A 21,676-nucleotide genomic window follows, 5' to 3' on the forward strand; every position below is an offset into this window, starting at 1 on the left:
GCAAGATCACATCATGAATTAGGCCCAAATCAATGCCCATGCATCCATGCACCAAACTTGCTAATTTTGGCAAAATTTCAAATGGTGTAGAAAGCATTTACCTTGCCTATTTAAACAAGTGCATTGCACCAGGACTTCAGAGACACCTTTCCCAGGCCTTGCCAAGTGATCCTAAAACCTCACACCATAGAATTACTTGAAGGTTTCTTTGAAATCGAGTTTGAATTTCACCTTCTGTTTTGAGATTCAAACTCCAAGGATTCATTGTCTTTTTCATATCAATTGGTCACTACAAGCAAGATGAGGAAGAACCAAGCAAATTCAGATCAAGATCAAGCCAGATTCAAGCTACCCGAAGGTGATTTTTCAGAAACTTTAAGCTTTCGATTCTCTCTCATTTCTTCACCATTCTCTTTGATTTCTGGTTGACTGAAGTCCTACCAATGTAGGTAACAAGATTGAGTTGCTTTGAGGTCAAATCGAAGCAACTCAGATCATGAACCTCAAATTCCAAATCCATGTATTATTCAATATACTTGGAATTAGAAGAAATGGAGGCCAGATTCGAGCTCCTGAGCATTTTTCCTTTAAAACCATGTCCTTACTTTTCATTTTTATGGTGGTTTGTGGTGGACCATTCTGGTGAGGTCCATCGAAGAAGATGACCGGAGCTAGGGCTCCGGTGGTGCGTTGGCGCCTTCCAATCCATCTAATCTCTTTAAAATGTTTTAATCTTGGCCATTGGTTCTGATTACCATTGGTGTGGCGCATTTTGACTCAGGTCTTTGGTGGAGCGTGCACGCTTAGCCATTAGATCTGCCACCTCAATTAATGGGGGAGATCTGATGGCCCTTGTTTTTTTGAATTATATTTTATTTTTTGAATTTTCATTTAATAGCCTTATTTTATTTAATTCATAGAAATTTCATTTTTAACCCAAAAAATATGAGACTTTCACCAAAAATCTTTAAATATTTTTCTCTTCCATATTTTGAATTAAAATTATTTTTGGGATTAATTTTAGTATTTTTCATGAATTAAATATTTTGTGCATATTTTTAATTGTTTTATAATACTTATGACTTTCTAAAAATTGTGATTTTTTTTATCTAAGGTCATTTGACCTTGTTTGACCTAAGATAAATCTCTTAGTCATTTATTTGGTGTTTTTAAGGGATTTGAGGTTTTATCCAAATTAAAGTGCATTTTAATTCATTTTAAATGTGGTTTTTAATTGATTAAATGTTTAAAAATTATGCTGAGCCATTTTTATGGTCTTGTGATGTTTGACTTTCTGTTTGGGCCTTGGTCATGATTGATTTGACTTTTGTTTGATCAAAACCATTGAATTTAGGGGATTGATGAAATGTACATTTCATCTTCCAAAGTGAATGGATGGTATTGATCAAATGAAATTCCTCTCATGATCAATTTGTGTTTCTATTTCCCCTTCCCTCTTCATCTTCATCCCTATTCTTTCTCATTCCCTCATTGACCAATGAAATCTCTTTATGTCTAAATGCTAACTGATTCATCAATGATTTTGTGTCAGATGAAACAATACAAGTCTGACTGAGATAGGTCGTTCCCATTTTTCTTTTAGTGTGTGGTATGTTTTAGGGGTTTGGTTCTTTGCACCAAATCTCTAACATGCATTAACACCTATATTTTTATTGTGTGGCCTCAGATAGTTGTGACTTCTACATAATTCAAATTACGATTGCTTAACATAGAGATAAATTTGATTAAGAAGGCATAACATTCTAGTAAGTGGGATTGTAAGTCTCCCATTTTTCATGGCATTGTGTGAAAACTTGACCTTTTTCCTTTCATGAGAGCTAGTGGCATACTTGTTAAATTATCCAAGTTGGATCCCTTCTCATGGAAGATGTCTTGGTTTAAGGATTCATACTTGTGAATGAATGGTTGAGTGTTCTCCAAAGAATGACTTAATAATTAAAATTCACCACTAACATTTGACTAACCCTTGACTAACTCTTATTAATATTGCTTTACTTTCAAGTCATTTACTTTATGCAATTTAAATTTAAGTACCTTTATCATTCATTGCCATTTACATTTCATGCAAATTATTTATGTTTCAAGTCATTTTCACTTTGCTCATTTGAGCCATATCTTGTATTTGTATATATTGTTTGTTTGCTTTTGTTTTGTTTATGGTCTTAGGACCTTAAAACACCTAATAACAAAAAAAGCCTAAAAAAAAATTGTTGGACTGTTGGGATTTGATCTGAACTTCTGGACTTAGGATTAGGCAACATTCTTTATGCTAAAGGACTTGGCCAATGCCAACTTTTGAAACTGAGCTATCTTTGATTATGCATTCATCTGATGCAAGACCTTGAGTGCCCTTGATTCATCTGCTACTTTGTTTTTATGTTTGATTGTTATTTTACTATTATTGCCTACATCTGATGTTTTGTTCTGAGTTGATCAAGGAATATTTCATTTGATACATTGGAAAACACTAAAGACTGCTAGCTATTGGAGTGCTTGCTTGGATATGACTATCTTTATTTGATGCATTGATCTTCATGATGTCTAGATATTGCTCATTTCTTATTGCTTATTGCTTGATTAAAGTCCAAAGAAAAATGGGTTTCTATATGACATTCTTGTCTGTTGGATTGCATCCCATTGATCAGATCTTTTCAACTCTTAACTTTTAAAATTTTGCTTAGGGTAGTCTCTTCATCTCCTCCCACTTCTTTAAGTTCAAAATCTCTCACTCTTTTCAAAAACTTTCTTTGCTTGTGATTTCAAACTTAGACATATTTTAATGATTAGAAACTTTGGTCTTATGCCATTGAATTTTCAAACTTTTTTCTTAAATTAAACTTGTAAATATACTTAACCATATTGACTTAAATTTTAAAAGACAAAAAGAACTAACAACCTCATTCAAATCGTTGGCTTTTTATGCCCTTTTACTTAAACTTTTTGTTAAAATCAATTCATCAGCTTATTTGAAATTTTTACCACGAACTACGGGGTTTTAATCCCTCATTTTTATGTTGGTACGTAGGCATAAAACCGAAGGTCTTGTCAAACACAAAAAGATAATCAATGAATTCTTTTCTCATCCCCACACTCTTTATTTTATCAAACATCTTTTATACCAAAAATATATGCACACATAAAATATGGCTCCCTAGGAGTATCTAGGACACTTTGGGTGTTAACACCTTCCTTCTGTGTAACCAACCCCCTTACCTGTAATCTCTGGCATTTTATTAGTTTTGATTTGAAAACTTCTTATCTTTGGATTTTATTCGTGCTTTTCCGTTTTCCTTTGGAAACAATAAAAGTGCGGTGGCGACTCTGGTTTTATTGACGTCAAGTTTATCCATAGCTTGATGGTCACGAATTTACTGCTACAATGTGCAACCGTAATTATAAACTAGTTAGCAGGTTACCTATCACAATAGTTACTTTAAACAAGCGTTGTGATATTCTTAATGCATAACATTTAACAACGATTATACTAAACAACCGTTGTGATATATACACTGAGTTTATTATAAATTATTTGGAATACTTATTTCACTAATAATCACTAAACATATAACATTTCAATATGACCTAGAACGTTATTGTCATACCCTAATTTTGTCCGGGTAGTTCAAAAAAAATTTTAGGCATTCATAACCAGAGAGCATGGTACATAAACTCAAAACTTAGGGATCTTTACTTGATCGAAGCTTCACAAACCCTAATCATGTCTAACATTCAACTGTGTGGCCTCCTAACCTTAATTTTACATAGCTCTTCATCATTCATGGTGCTTGGTTTCGTCTGTTTGATCAAAAGTTCGCTCAACATTCATATGTTCATAACTCTTAGTTCTAGTCTAAGCTCTTGGTTCTGATGGGTTTAATTCTCTATGGTTTGTGCACTAGAAGATTAAGGATTCATTTGATCCATCTGGTCTATTATGCGTGGTTCGTCATATTGACAGGTCTATGTCCCTGATTCTTTGATGAGGATTCGTTTCAAAGTATCACATGTTATTGATCTTCTGCTTGGTTGGGGTTATCATTAGTGCAATAGCACATGTCTTTGATTCATGCATATCATTCGTCCGTACAAGTTTATTAAAGCCCAGTGTGATAAAATTCAAGAGATTGATCGTGCCCGTTGGTTTAGGATTGGTGGTTCATTCAAAGTTATAGCATGGTTCATTAGCCATGTTCATGTGGTCAGTTCAAGTCATGTTCAAATTTATCATACATTTTTAGTCAAAACAGGGTCCAACAAAACCCAATTCCAATTCTTTGTTCCCATTTTTCGAATCCATTTTGCCAATCCATTCCATATCCATAATAACCATAACTTTTAAATCATTCCATTAAAACATATTTCAAGTCCATATTTCATAGCCAAAGTCCAAAATGATGGTTTTAAGCAAGACAAAAGTGAATTACAACAAGATCTTATTTACAACAAAGTAATTCAACAAGTAGTGCGCTTGTACACCATTGTCCATGCCGTTCAAATCCAAACTTCAACCTGCAATCGACCCAAACAAGTACCAATAAACCAAGATCAACTGTGCTGCAATGTTTTGAAATATGAACCAACAACAAAATGGTTTCAGCAAGACAATGGAATTGATAAACTCATGGAATTTATGGGCATAACATAAACCGGACTTACAACACGAGGCCAAGAACGCATAAACTAGTGTGAATGGGGGGTATACACCAAAACTGAACCCACAATAAAAAAATACCTAAATCATACATGTTCATTTACAATATCTTGGTATTCCTAAATGAGTTTCTACAAATGACCGAATCATGTTTCAAAATCCGCGAGCTACGACGATTTGGCTACCATGTTGCAAAAAAAATTGTACTCCGCTTTGTCCGAACAAACGCAAACCTACAGTTTACTCTCCAACGAAAGATTCAACATTTTCCTTCTTCTTTCTCAAATTTCAGCTTTTAATTTTCATCTTAAAATTAAAAGGTATTTCAAGAGAGCCCGTATTTTTCATTTTTTATTTGTTAAATATTGTGTTGATTTTTTTATTTTATAACTAACATTGTTAAAAAAAAATCTTCAAGATTCATCAAGATTCAAGCTTCAAGCTTTTTTTTTGTCTTCATTGAGGTATTTAAGCAATTTATTATTATTATTTTTTTCAGATATATATATATATATATATATATATATATATATATATATATATATATATATATATATATATATATATATATATATATATATATATATATATATATATATATATATATATATATATATATATATGTTGGTTGTTATTGTAGGATAATTTTTTTTAAAACAAAATTTTATTAAAATAAATATATCGTTAATCCAAAATTAATTTATTAATATATTTAAACATATTTTTTATTTAAAAATAGAATAATTTTTCATAATATATTATTCAGTTTATATATTAATTTTAGTATATATTAAAATGCAAAACAATAATTATAATTTTTTATTTAAAAATATAATTATTTTGTAACGTGATTTTCACTTCACAATTTTGGCACGTGAAAATCACGTCGCAATTCACCGTAATATTTTCTGTCATCACTACTACTGATTTACAACAAAATAAAGTGGAAAAACCTGCGAGTATCACGTGACTACATAGAGTTTTTTTTAGTGACCATAGTATTCACTCCGTCCCATACTCCACAATATATATTTATATATATTTTATTTTATTATTATTTACACATACTAATTTATTAATTTTATTAAATACATCATTATTAAATTTATACGCACTTTAATATAAATGCTTGTTTATTTCTTAATTCAACAACAATATCTTTGAATCTTTTTAATGTTTTTAAAAACTTAAAATGACATGATAAATTACAATTGATCGATTATTTTTTATTAAAAATATGAATAAACAAATATGAGTATGCATATTTAGAAACTCATAAAATATATGTACGGGTACAAATGTTACTGGTCACACGCGTATGAGTTTGGATACAAAGATTTTTTCAACCACATAAGTATTATAGTATATGTCCAAAGTCTATCAATTGTTATCTCTATTCATATTTTCAAAATTATAATTTGAATCTATCAAACAAATCCCTAATTACTATTTTAAAAATTAAAAAAACAGTTTTACAAAACAAAACTAAATAGACCTAAATTCTATTATAATTTAGTTTTAGAAAAATAAAAGAACAAAGAATAAAGGCATCATAAAAAATATTTGAAAAAAAAAAAAGAAAGAGAAAAAAGAAGAAGAAAGACAGGAATAATGGTGCCCTTGCTTAGTGCGTCTCCTTCACATATCACCCACAGGTAACGAAAAAGAAAGAGCAGTCGTGAATGGGATGGATCACATGAAGGAAAGAATCTCATCATTCTAATCACATGATTGATTCTCATATTCATTTTTCACTTCTTTTCGTGAATTCTTTAACTTCTTTTCTTAACCCAAAACTTCATAAATATAAATTAATTTAGCTCTTGAGTTTGGCTCTATAGTCACACATATTATGGTAACTGTTGTAATATTAAATTAAACCTTCAAATTAATTACAACTAAGTTAAAGAAAATTATTTAATCATATGAAGACAAAACCGAGCCACCGAGATAGTAACTGACACGTGCCTATTTCCTCAATCCTTAAAAACCTCCCTAAAATCTACATAACCTTTTGTCCCATTCCATCCATTTCTCTTCCATTTCACACAGCTTATATTTTTTGTACTCTCATTCTTTTTCTCTCTGAACCTTCATTCATCTCTATCCATTCTTCACACAACACCATCAAAAAGATGAACAACTAAAAAAAAACTTTATTCTTCAATTTTTGCTTTTATTTCTCACCTCTTTCTCTACCTGAAGTTCCTCTCAAACAAACAATTTTTTTTTCATTTATTAGAACAAAGGAAAAGACAAAAGATACCCACCTTAAGTGGACCCTTCAACTTATCAACTCGATTGCGATTCATTAAACGCTGTCGTTTAGCAAAAAGGGTTTTCCTTTCATAATTTCTTCCTCTTTTTCATCTTTCTCACCAAACTGGCGAAAATGAGTTTAACAACAGTAGAAGACGATTCATCTTCCGAAATCCATTTACCAGCAGAAATTGACTGGCACATGCTAGACAAATCGAAGTTTTTCTTCCTCGGCGCCGCCTTATTCTCCGGCGTCTCCGCCGCACTTTATCCGATGGTGGTTTTAAAAACTCGGCAACAGGTTTCTTCTTCACACTACTCTTGTATCAACATGTCATGTGCTATTATGCGGTACGAAGGTTTTAGAGGCTTTTATAAAGGTTTTGGTACTTCTTTGATGGGGACTATCCCTGCTAGAGCACTTTACATGACAGCACTTGAGGTTACCAAGAGTAGCGTTGGTACTGCTTTTGTTGATTTGGGTTTTTCTGATAATACTGCTACTGCTGTTGCTAGTGCTGCAGCTGGTGTTACTTCAGCTATGTCTGCTCAGTTGGTTTGGACTCCGATTGATGTTGTTAGTCAGAGACTCATGGTTCAAGGTTGTAGTAGTGGTGGTGGCGGTGGTGGTCGTGGTGGAGGAAAGAGTATATTGGCGAATCTGAATTCGGAGAATTATAGAAATGGTTTAGATGTGTTTAGAAAAATTCTTTATAATGATGGGCCAAGAGGATTCTATAGAGGATTTGGGATTTCGATATTGACATATGCGCCATCGAATGCTGTTTGGTGGACTTCTTATTCTATGGTTCATAGGTTTATTTGGGGTAATTTTGGTTCATGTTTGTGTAAGAGTGGTAGTAATTTGGGTGGTGGTGATGGGTGTGTTGGTTATAGACCTGATTCTAAGGTTATGGTTGGTGTACAAGGTTTGAGTGCTGTTGTGGCTAGTGGTGTTTCTGCTATTGTGACAATGCCGTTTGATACTATTAAGACTAGGTTGCAGGTTTTGGATACGGAGGAGAATGGGAGAAGGCGGCCGTTAACTTTTGCGCAAACGGTTAGGAATTTGGTGAATGAAGGTGGTTTGTTTGCTTGTTACAAAGGATTGGGACCGAGGTGGGTGTCGATGTCTATGTCGGCTACGACTATGATTACTACTTATGAGTTCTTGAAACGCATGTCAACAAAGAGGCAAGATTAGTTCAATTTAGTTTCATCAGCAAAAGATATGTTCATAGGTTGATGATTTTAAATTACGGTTTCAGTAGTTGTTGTTTGTCAATCTTGCGGAGATCTCAAAATCCTTTATATTGCGGTCATAAGTGTGGTTGTTGAACACAAATTAGAATTATGCATAGGATTATAAGAATTAGGATTAGGGTTAGGATTGTTTTTTTTTTCTTTCTAAGTTTTAGTTTGTTAGGTTCTATGTTCATATGATGAATGAGCTTGTAAATACAACTCTTTTGCTTTTCTAATCTAGAGTTACCATAGGAGTTTCATATAATTGTTACTAGTACTTATTTTTGAAGTTTTGTCTTTCATATTTAGAAGTATTATTGCTCCTTAGATTACTCAATAATCATATATGTTGGGTGTGAGGGATGTGACTCTGGCTTTTGCGGTTTTCAAAGGACATTGCCGTGTAGAAAATGTGACATAAATCACAAGGTCATTAAGGTTTTCCAAATTTTGACCTTAAGACAAAATCAAATTATCATTATTAATTTGCTTTTATTTTTGTTCTGCTTGTTTTGTAGTTAAATTACTGAATTTGGTGATTGTATTTGGTATATATCATAATTATACTTTGCTAGTAGTTTAAAATTGGTAAAGTGATGAAAGGTATGGAAGGATCAATCACTATTAAAGAATTTTGAAAGACACTGACAATTTGTTGCCCATGAAACGTTTGGACGATGTGATAGTTTATTTTAAGAATATGTTACGTTCTTTAGTAAAAATATTGGTTATTTCTGTTTTTTTTTGGACTAAAATGTTGTTTTATTTCATAGATTCAACTAATTATAAGTTTTCTAAATTTGGCTCATGCTTCCTTTATTGTCTAACTTTGCAAAAAAGTAAATTAGTTTTTTCACATAATGTGAAATGAATTTTTTTAATCTAGTAACCTACACGTAATTTGTTAGTTGAAAATGACTTTTTTTATAGAACTAAAATGATTTTTAATATTATATATACAAAATTAAAAATGTTTGAAACGTTTATTTTACAAGATCTCACATATTAATCTTATTTTTATTTTTTATAATAAAGATGATATATTGAAAATGAAAAAAAAAGAAAAAGTGGGGGGACTATACCTAAAAAAAAAGCATCTCAAGTCTATTTTTAACAAAATTTTGTTTAATGCTCAAAGGAATCTCATCAAAGAATGTTAAGGACGTAGTTATGAGTCATATATTAGTCAAAAAAAATTTGCACAACTATTTTCTTCCATATAAATATGAGATAAAACAAATGTCATATTTGCGGAGATACGAATATTGACATTCCAAAGGTTCCTTAATTGCCACGGAACCATGGAGGGTTAGATAAATCTTGCATAACAAGAAGATAATTTGTTTCTATCTAGACTTTTGACCAAGATTTTTCTTTAATAATTTGGATAACTTTGACAACAGTCATGCACTCAGCATAAAAAGAAAAGGGACCAATAATATTTTCAGAGAAAGCAAACACAAAAACTCTAGAATTATCACGAGCAATTTCCCCTCAATCAACCATGTCATTAGCTGTGAAGAAGACTCCATCACAATTAAATTTGATCCAACCTTGAGGAGGAGGTTGCCAAATGATCTCCTTGATGAAGGGAGCACGAGGAGGCCGAAGAGAAATATCAAAGGCTTTAAGCATAAGGAAGTCATCCATGGAAGGAGTGGCATAAAGATTAGTGTTGTTTTCAATGCGAGACATTTGAGCCTTGATACTAGCAATATAACTAATTATAGTATGAGTCTTGATCATAAATCTAAAGGCATTCCTAGCATCCCAAATGTCATTTATGATGTAAACAGTGCCAGAGTTGATGATTAACGAACTTTGAGGAGAGTGATTACCAATCTTCCAAAAAATCCTCAAAGTTGGATGGTGAGTGATTATCATTAATATTCCTGCATAACCAAATCCAAAGGCGTCTTGCATAGCTGCAAGGGAAGAAAATGTGCTCCAGAATTTCAGAACTAGATCTGCACAGAGAACAAACAAAGACTATGCTACACCCTCTATACATAAGTTAGTCATTAGTAGGGAGTTTCCCAAGCATTAATTCCCATGTAATCATAGCTTTAAAAGTAGGGATGTCCTTGTTCCAAATATGTTTAGTTCAAGGCATCAAGGTAGAGGGAGTTGATTTGATAAAGTAAGACTCTTTCATACGTAGGGTCCCTGAAGAATCACAAGGCCAAACGGTTGACATGAAAAACATGTCAATCTTAAAAACATTTATTTTACACCACCATAGGATATTTATGTCTGTTTTTAATTAGTAATAGTTAGATCAAGTTAACTTTTGGAAACAAGGTTTGTGAGATATAATGTTACACTTTCAGTGTTCAGATTGTCAAAATAAGGTTTGAGCATAGAAATATTGTGTTTAGAGACTGCACCATTTTTTGAGATGTCTCATTCTCAAATTATTTACAAATCAATGTACTTCGGGTGCAACGTGAATAAAATATTTCTAATTCAATTTCAGAAGACTTCTAATTCGGTTTTGAAGACATTCAAACACGTTTTGAAGAACATTTGTATCATACCTCTAAGTCAATTGTCAACACATTGTTTTAAAGGCGACGCAATTGCCATAAAAATTCTGAAAGACGAATATATTGATGGTCTTGATAGCTGCAAACAAAATTTCATGGAATGATAATGCCGAAGAAAGGATAATCTTCTCCAACAATTCATGCATTGAATGGAAACTTAAATGTTTTTCGGAATGTTCATGATAAATTGTCTTTCACACCTATTGTAAGTTTTTTTTCCGTTTTTTTCTCTTCATTTTCATCTATTGAGGATCTTAGAAGAGTTTTGACAGTAGTTTCGTGGACTCTGTCTTTGGGTATCCTTTGTGTATTCACCTAAACACCAGACTTCAATCCAGATTTGGTTAAAAAGACTAACGTACAATGTTGGATTAGAATACATGATCTTCCCCTTCAATCTTGGAGACTACAAATTATTTTTTCAGTCGCAAGAGGTATTGGCGCTCCTCTAGCCTAGGGGTGCTCGTTATGCGGTTTAAGCGATTTTGACGCTAAAAGTCATCTGAACCGCAAGAGAAAAAAGTGTGGTTTGGTTTGCTTCTGTTGAATTTTAGAAATAAACCAAAACAATGGGGTTTGGGTTAGTAAGTTTTCAAAAAAATTATTGAGCCATACATACGCATATAGATACGCATATAGATGACAATATAATTTTGTGTTTAGTCATTCATCATTACCATAAAATAAATTTATCGTTGTAACAATAAATTTATAATTTGATGCATAAACATAAATTATGTCTTACAATTTTATATTATGTCTAAAGGACAATATCCATGAAATTGCTTTCTTAAATAAGTTTGAAATACTATATTATGTATTTATAAGCAAGTGCATGCATGTGATTGTGCTAATAACACTATACAATTTTTTTATTATCAATATTTTATATATAAAGGTAATGTAAATTATATATTTTCTTTTAATTTTATCTTTATCAACGTTAACAAATTAAAAATGAAAACAAAAGTAAATACGTAGAAATTTAATTTCAAATACAAATAATAGTATTTATAAATAAATAGTATTTTATTTTTTGTTGATATGTAAATTAAAATAAATATCATACAAAAAATACGATAAAATATACACATAGTACTTGTTGATTTCTCTAAATAATTAAAAAATATTAATTGGTATGTAAGAATTTGTAACATAATGCGGTCCGAATTGGTTTGCTTCGGTTTGCAAAATGCAAACCACATACCGAATCAAACTGTGTGGTTCTATTAGAAAGTGACCCAAACACATCCAAACCAAATGCAATTTTTTATTTATTTTCAGTTTGATTTGGTTCGATTAGTGGTTTTTTATTATACCACTTTGTTTTGAACACCACTACTCTAGTCTTAGATGAAGCAACTAGTAGTATTTTTTTTTGGATATTATGCTAGAATTTTGGTGGATATTGATCTTGTTAAAATTCTTGCTTAATTTCCTTCTGGTTGAAATGGAAGAGACGGAAGTACAACGAAAATAAATAAAGAACAAAATATAAAGAGGTAAGGGAAGAGAAAAATACACCATCAATTTACCTGGTTAATCTTAAAAACTAAATATAGATTTTAACTTGTTAAGCTCGAGATCCAAACATAAACTTCTTTCAAAGATATTAGACAAGAGACAAACCCCTCTTAAGTGATTTACAATAAATAAAAAACCACACCAGCTCAACAAGAATCTCACAAATATTTTTCGCTCTCAAAGCACTAAGTTAACTTCGTAAAGAAATAGAAAAAGATGAAGTAGGAAAATAGAAAGTGAGAAATACTTTTTTTGGCGTATTTTTAAACGAGGAGAAACCCTCTATTTATATCGGGAAGTTTGTCATTAAAAAGAAAAAATATACATGCGCCTTTAATGATTTAATCGATTAAGAACTAGGGTTAATCAACTAAGAACTTCAAAAAGACAACAACCCTATTCGGAAAATGGAAATCCTATAATGGTTATGTTATCTAATCGGTTAGATGTATTTATAATCAATTAAGGGGCCTTTTTCTTTCTCTAATCTCGACTAGATTAAGTCATTAGGAATACTCTTGGTGCGTGTGCGTGTGCGATATATATATATATATATATATATATATATATATATATATATATATATATATATATATATATATATATATATATATATATATATATATATATATATATATATATATATATATATATATATATATATATATATATATATATATATATATATATATATATATATATATATAGAGAGAGAGAGAGAGAGAGAGAGAGAGAGAGAGAGAGAGAGAGAGAGAGAGAGAGAGAGAGAGAGAGAGAGAGAGAGAGAGAGAGAGAGAGAGAGAGAGAGAGAGAGAGAGAGAAATATGTCTTAGTAATTTGAGAATTACTGTCATACATTGACAATACACTGATCACTCAGACACAAATCAAATGAGCTTTGATATTTCCTCTCTTTCACAACCTTGAAGCTTCAAGTTCATTTTCTTGATTCATCATTGATTTAACACTTCAGATGTGACTTGATTTTTCTAACTAACGAAGGTTGATAAGCTTCTGTGATAGATATCATCATTAGGATTCACCGAACACGAGATCTTCAAGAACCTCACCAAACGTTGTTTAACTTTAGGTGTTGTCATCAACGAATCTGGCTTTATATCTTGATCTCACAAAGAACATACACCCTTCGATCACTATTATAAGCAAAATTGACATTTTTGGTACATTTGACTGTCAATGTTTCTAGTTCATGTATGGACTATATACATTGACAGTCAAATGTAACAAAAAAAGTCAAATTGACTTATAATAGTGACCAGAGGGTGTATAGAATATTCATTTTTCTTGATAGATGAAGACTTCACATAATTTCGTTTGACGTATAATATTATCATCATCAAAACCATTGTGAACATTTGACGGTAGCAGATAGTTGTATCTGGAAGCACATATATCCATATTACAAAGAAAATATATAATCAGTATGGAAAAAGACCCGTTTGTGGATGAAGTTATAGATAAAAAATTAGATGATAGTACATGACTAGTTGAACATATATTTGTTCCTTTATTAGATTTATGCTAAAATATTTAGAAAAATGACTATAATGAGATGCAAGAGCAAGAAGAAATACCTCAAGAAAGGGTGATTCATAATTCTCAAGCGGTTACAAATATAACAAAGAATCAAAAAATGAATCAAGAAATAACTATCATGAGATGAATAATGTCACAGACACTAAGCGTATGACTCACACAGATGAAAAAGAAAATAATTTTATAGAAGTGATTTCCAATGCACCAAAGAAAAATATATCAATAGAGTTTCAATTACATCACACCCCGTATCAAAGATAATAAATTTATGTAATTCGTTAAACTTTTTATTTATTTATTTATTTTTGGTCATGTCTAGCCCTTCAATTTTATATCTTTTTATAATACAATATTTTATTTTTTCAATAAAAAATCTCAATCGATATATATTTTATAATAATAGGATAATATCTTAATATGTCTGCATAAATTTATATTTTTACTTTTAAAAAAAATCATAATACTTTAACTTTAAAATTGTTAAAATTTATGAATAATTATACCATTTAAAAAATTAAAACTTAATTAAGTGTTAAACTATTAAAATGACAACTCATTAAGCTAAAAAAAAACTATGAACTTATGAAGAAGAATAAAGAACCTTAGTCCAAGATAGCAATAAGATTCTAACATATCCATAAAAGAAGACCACTAAAAACATTTTCATTTCTATATATTTCAACAACTCATTTATGTGAAATTTTTTATTTACCTTTTTTTAATATTATAATTGGTATTTATTTTTAAGAAACAAGATTAATTACTAGTACATATTATTAGCGTAAAATTTTTTACACTATCAATTTATTATTTTCATCTGTTTGTATTATTTTATATATGATTAAAATATATATAAAAATATTCTAAATATTGAACGTTAATTGATTGTATAAAATTATTATAAACTGTATGTGCATTTTAATTAAATTCTAAAAAAATATTTTTAATTGTAAATTTAAGTCGATAAATATGTGAGTATTAAAAATATTATTGAAAATAGGCCATCCAATATCCATAGATCTCCCCATGGGTTGGTAGAACAAACTAATTGGTGATCCTGAATTTGCGGCATTCCTAAAACCAGGGGCTGACTAGAGAAAACCATTTCCATAACCCAAATAATCTGTACCAATCGGTCTATTTTTTTTTTCTGTGGATAGTTAGCCAGCCCTGGAATATTGTGCTGCAAAAACAGTGTGCTAATCTCTGATTTGTCTTCCATATCCAATTTATCTGCTAGATCCTTTGCAAATATGCTACAGTACAATTTAACCGAGGCAGAAATTTAGCAAATGGAAATAGCCATTATTGCCTTAGAAAAGGACACACTGCCGCATGAACAGACAATAATATAAACCTCAAAATACTAGTAGTACTCTGTTGATGGGCGACATGGATAGGATAAGATAACAACATATCCTTGTCTTGTCATTAAGTAAATACACACAAAACGGTTAAAACCTTCCTACACAAATGCCATTTATATTTTCTTTTAAATAATACTCCCTCCTTCCTTATTTTTGACCTCAAATATTAGATAATGTCAAAAAATTTAAACATATTTAATATTTTTATTTTAAAAATATCTATTAATGATTTAATATGATTAGTAAATGCCAATAATTAAAAGTATATTAGTAACGGTCATATCACTTTTATATGAAATAAAAAAGTTTATGTATTTAATTATGAGATTAATTGAAATACACTGTCAGTGTAAAAGGGTTTTACACCATCATTTAATTATAGACGTTGAATATTAAAAAAAGTTTGAATTTTATTTTAAAAATCTATAAAGTAATACAAACGGATGATGGTGATGAACCGACGGTGTAAAACTTTTTACACTGACAATGTATAGTAATTAATCTCTTTAATTATTATTTTTAATAAATGTAAAAGTTATTTTTTTTTACTTATAAATAAAGTTAAAGTAGTACTATTCATTTAATAATAATAATAATAATATCTATAATAATAATAATTTGAACATATGTCATTTAATTTATGTACAATTTAATTTTGTAGTTTTACATATATTTGAGTGTGAGTTTAAACATCACTATATTATTTGACGCATACGATTTAAAATATATACATATAATAAAAACTATGCTATATACAAGATTAGAAAATAAATTAGGACGACTTTCTAATTTCATATTTTAAGTGTCTAATGCTTCATACGTATGCTAATTTTCATACTTTTGTATCTTTAGTACAATTTTGTCTACAATGGTCAGTGATGGGAGACAATGGATAATCATGTTTCAACTTTTATCTAAATCCAATGATTGTTGTTGACAAAACTAACAACAATGATTTTATGTTCGCTCGTATACATAGGTGGAGCTAAGGTAAGAGGAAAAAATGTAATGTTAAGTCTCTTTGACATAGAGACAAATACGACACTGTATCTACAAGCAATAGGGTAACCCATATCAAGAATCGTCATCCATTTATCAATATCCTGTACACCCAAGTGTTCTACTCGTAACACATTCCTAACTTTAGAGACCGTGTCATGGAACAAATTGAAAAACAATTGAGGGTATTGATGAACTTGAGTATCTAACTGCGTCTGAATCAAAGGTCACGACTTTTTGCCCCATCCAAGTAAATCTGCAATAGCTCAAAAACCACAATTTCCATCGTCACCCACATCAACAATGTCATTAATGTATGGATGTAAGAAATCAGGAAATTGAGACAAGTAAAGATGTCTCGAAGATGCAGTGGACGGTTGACTTCTACCTGACATACTTGATGATTGACTTCTAATTGGTTTTGTGCATGATCTCTTTGTAGTCTGACTCCCTGCGAGCCCTCACCATTCTTCCAATGCGAAGGATCACGATGCACATCACTCTCTTCACCCTTTTTACTCCTCTTATTTCCTCTCTTTGACTTGTATTTCATTGGCGGTGGACACATAGAAGTTGTGGATGGACGTGTTAGTTCCCGAACCTTTTTTTCGACACCCTTTGGCCTACAATATCCAAAATACTGAAATATGTCTTCAACTCTTCACACTCTGCTTCTAAATTCAACCGTGTACCACTTTCTTCATGACTAACATTATAATACCTTAAACCTCAGACTTTATTTTTAATGAAAAATTCATACATACGGTGTTACAACTCAAAACATATCATAAGTCTGAATAAAACATTTCTGAAAAACTCCATAAAAGAGAATTACAACTCAAAACATGAAAATTCAAGCGCCCAATTTCCCGATGTTACAGACCATAGCATTTATTCGACTAAATAAAGAAAAATTGTAAATGCTGAGAGGGCGTCAAAGCCATCTCAAGATCATCATAATCCATCACTCATGCTGATTATATGTACAATATTGCACAAAGCCAATCCAAGAAAACAAACAAGGGGTGAGAGTACACTTGCAAGTAATATCGGTGAAGTTTAGCAACAAAATGATAAACGAATGTAACAACAATACTAGTAAGCAAACACATACACCAATACAAATACAAATATCATTCTTAATATATGCAATGCTATTATGCACCAACTCATTTACATATATGCATGTGGTACCAAGTTTTTATGGATATCAGAGGCATATTACTGATTTCTTCGACGGTCTCCGGTCCCTCACCTGAACCGACAATCCCCACCAAATGTTGGAACAAGATTTGTTCATTCCCTTAAAAGGTTTTGATGATAACAAAGTATTTAAAGAACAATAGGGTTTACTAATGGTTATTCTAGTGTGCAGGATAAAAAGACATTAACCTAGATATAAATTAAGTTAATCACTTAGAAGAACCATTAAAGAGAAGCAAGGTTATTTTGAATCTGAAGAATCATAACCAAATCCTTCAGACTCTGAAGAGTCAACTCAAGTATTTCAGATGAAAAATCTTATTCAAAGACCAACAAGGTTCTGAAGACTAGAGTAATTTGAAGCAAGCAGACTTTGTCATAAGGAATGACTCTGCAACTTCTAAATAAGCGTCATCAGCAGTTCTGAAGATTATGCTTCAAAGAATTATTGTCTATATCAAGTCAACAACTCTGAAAGTGTTCATCCAGATTAGTTATGATCAAGACTCTGATATAAGACACGTTCAGAACCTATGAACCTAAGACTCTGAAATCTCACTCCAACCAGGTTCTGAAGACATACTTCAACTTTTGATCATGCTTTAACTAATTCTATAAAAAGCCTATGATTCAGGAAGTTAAGTATAAAGATAATAATGGCTCAGATCAAGCTTCAACAAATGTTGATCCACTATCGTGCATGGGTAAAAAACGAGTAATTAAAAACTGTAGTTTAAGGAAGCGACACTCGAATGTCGTATCACAAGGACTCTTGTATTAAATTTTACCCACTGAAATAAATATGTGTGTGTGTGTGTGTGTGGGGGGGGGGGGTAGATTAAGATTAAGAACACAATTAACATAATTGATTATAAATAAGCTAAAACGGTAATCCTACTGATTTGGATTCTGACTTATCACTGGCTATTATAATTTCAATCCTCTAAGCGGATTATCTATTCCTATTCGATTACAAAATTCACTGACAAGCATGATCGAGTTTGTGTGATGTAAGTTCCTATTATTCGAATTAAGCAAACAAATTTAACCTCTCGCGAATTAAGCAAAAGCGACTTAATCAAACACGATAACGAAAAAGCTACGTTAACGTGATTACAGTTATGGGTCATACAACAATCGAATTAAGCCAATATAATATACGAAAATCGAACTAAGTATGCAAGAGTCACAGAATAAAATTGAAAGGAATAGAAATTAGATTAAAATTATTTTAACCTCAAAGTTGTGGAACCCATAAATCATCAAAATTTGCCTTCGGGACTAGTTCTCCATGAACCGTACAAAGCAAAGCTAATTTCGTGAATAGTGAATTAGGTGAACGAATGGTACCTCAACTGCTTTTGGTTAAAGGAAACAAGGCATTAGGGCTATAATCCTAATCAGGTCGAAAAACATAAAAACCAGTCAAAAACTAATTATTTTATTTAAGTCTGAAACTAAAACGATTTATTCGAGTCTTTTGCACTCCGAATCTGCTTTTGACTTCAACTTGAAACTTTTACCTTATCCTCTCAGCTTTCTAACTTCCATTAGAACGCGTCAATCTGACTCTCGTAGCCTAAGTTATGACCGGCGAAGCAAAAGGGTGTAAATAGCTATTTATTCAGAACATACCATACGAAATTAAAATGAATGTAACAATAAACTAATATAAATAAACACACTAAAATATTAGTAATAATAAAAGACACTCTAGAATTGTTGCAACATAATTGTAAAAGAATATGCATGAAAATGCACTGATCAAATTCCCCCACACTTGAACTTTTGCACTCCGAGCAAAATTCTAAAGTTAAAATTCAAAACAGAAAAATAGGAACAAAACACAGAGTATGCAAATTCAAAGACTTTCAAAATCACAAGGGTGCAAGTAAAATCCTCATTCTAAGCTTAAAGAAATATGGTGTTAGTGAGTAAAATTCAATGACTTTCAAAGGAAGTAAGAAGGCAGTTTACCAAAGAGTACATCAAAAGCAGCAAGATCCTCATAGGATAAAATTCACCCAACCCTCAAATTTTTAGGTTACTGTTTACACTCAAAATACATCATGAAAATTAGTGCTACCATAAGCTTGAAAAGACTCTAACATCCCCAATTAAAATACATGCACACAAAGATCAAAAATACTTTTATTAGGGTTGTAACTTGGCCAAGGTAAATGTGAGATAAATCATAAGGGGTATTAGGCTAAAATTCAAATGATCAAAATAAAATTGAAAGAAACTGTGATAGTTGAACTATCAAAAACTTCATTCATTTTCACACAACAATATTACAACTATTTCTCTTTTTTTCTTCTCATTTTATTATTTTTTCCAGAAGGAATATGTATTGTCATCATTCTTTTATTTTTCTATTTTTTTTCTTTTTCCCCCCTGCTAACTTTAGAAGAATCACAACTATAATAATTCAATCCCACACAACTCTAAACAATACTCTTTCAACCCTTTGAATATAGTGATAACATTGTTTTTCACTTTTCGCCTTGTAATGAGTTTTAAACAAAGAATGAGATAAATAGGCTCAAGGGATTTTCAAACAAGGGATGATATTATTAAGGGTTGACTGACTTTTTGGCTAACTAACTAAAAAAATAAAACAAAAGCAAGTTGCCTTTATCATATCAACATGCATAAGTAAACAAAAAGTTTCAACAAGAGTCAATTCAAGTTCTAGAGTGACTAACAGACATGAGTAAAATCACACAAGAAAGAAAGAGAATGGATTTTTGAATGTTATCCATTATTAGGCTCAAAATCTCACAAAGGTTAATGATCTATCATAAATGATGCACAATTTATAATTTAGTCTCACTTATCATACTAAGAATGCATATCAAATCACTCACTTCACACCATGAATCTTTAGTCAAGAGAAGGGAGAAATTACTTACGCTTACAACCTCAAAAACTAATGAAAAAGCATGCATACTTTTTTTAGGAAAACAAAACAACAAAATTAAATGAAGAAAACAAAACAAGAAAATTAAATGATATTCCTCCCCCATACTTAAAACACACATTGTCCTCAATGAAAGAAACAAGCATAAAATAAGAGAGAGGAGAGAGATAGGAAAGAACACACCCGAAAAGTCAAGGCAGATAGATGACTGAATAAATAGCTTTTTCCAATGAGATCTCTTTTATAGTTTCCTCTTCCAATATGAGGATCTCATGAAATAACTTGAGGCAGTGTCCATTGAATTTGAAATTTTTATTAGTGTCATCACTTTTTATTTCAGGATCAAAGAACATTCTCCTATAGGTAAAGGTGTCAAATGAGCAAGTGAAAATGGTATTATCTTTGTACTTTGGTGCAATATACATCTCGTTTTTTATAACATCCAAAATCAAGGGGTTAGGATGACTTTGAGACTGCTTCACTACTTTTGCTTTATCTGCAAGTAAGATTATATGCATACACATGGACAATCTAATATCAGGAATGTCAGTCACGGTCCATCCAATTCCCTTCTTATGTTCCTGCAATAACTATAACAACTATTTTTTCTGTTCAGATTCAAGTTTAGATGAAATTATTACATGCAAATTTTCATTAAACTCTAAAAACACATGGAGTGGCTTTAGCTCTAAAGTAGGTGGTTGTTCAATGGATGAATTTTTTTTGATAGCAAGAGCTACATTTACATTTGTAGTATAACCTTTGTCAGTAGAAATCTCATAAGAAATATCACCCTGTAAAATAGCTTCAATTTCAGTATAAACTAAACATAAGTGCGTATTAGTACAAACATCACAAGTATAAGTGTCATCAAAATCAGACAAAGAAGAGAAATCAACAAAAAGTGAACCAGGTGAAGCAAATTCTCTTAATGTTCTAATTTGATCAGCCATGATATAATTATCAAATTAAGACATAATCAAATAAAATCATAAAGCATCGCAATTCAACAATTATGAATTTTCCAACAATGCCCCTATTGAGAAAAAGAATGGAAAAATAGAAAAGTGATTAAAATAAAATCTAAAAATTATTAAAATATGACTAAAAATCAAATAAAATCAAAATAAGACTCTATATTTTTTTTTTGGATTTTTTAGAAAATATGAAAATAGAAAATAAATCAAATAAAGAAGAAAAACAAGGAATTTGCGATTGAGGGTCAAATTCACTTAAAAGTATCTTTTAAGTGAGTACTGTTTGTTGAATTATTTTTGAATTTATGGAAAAAAAATTGAAGCAATTCAAAAGTCAAAAGAGTAGTTTAGAGAGTGTCACCTGATAGGCTGAAATACTCACCACTATACTGCAACCCTAAAAT

General features: G+C 30.9%; 1 protein-coding gene across 1 annotated transcript; it reads left to right on the plus strand.

The window, feature by feature from the left end:
• Nucleotides 1-6,686: 6,686 nt before the first annotated feature.
• On the plus strand, nt 6,687-8,441 carry LOC127087890 (uncharacterized). The gene has a single exon (XM_051028809.1). The coding sequence runs from the start codon at nt 7,065-7,067 to the stop codon at nt 8,133-8,135; it is 1,071 nt and encodes a 356-aa protein (XP_050884766.1). The 5' UTR covers nt 6,687-7,064; the 3' UTR covers nt 8,136-8,441.
• Nucleotides 8,442-21,676: the final 13,235 nt, after the last annotated feature.

This window comes from Lathyrus oleraceus, chromosome 5 (assembly GCF_024323335.1).
Source record: "Lathyrus oleraceus cultivar Zhongwan6 chromosome 5, CAAS_Psat_ZW6_1.0, whole genome shotgun sequence".
NCBI lineage: Eukaryota > Viridiplantae > Streptophyta > Magnoliopsida > Fabales > Fabaceae > Lathyrus > Lathyrus oleraceus.

Bases quoted from the DNA above. Each gene is read 5' to 3' on its own strand.
- LOC127087890 (XM_051028809.1), top strand. From the start codon at position 7,065: ATGAGTTTAACAACAGTAGAAGACGATTCATCTTCCGAAATCCATTTA.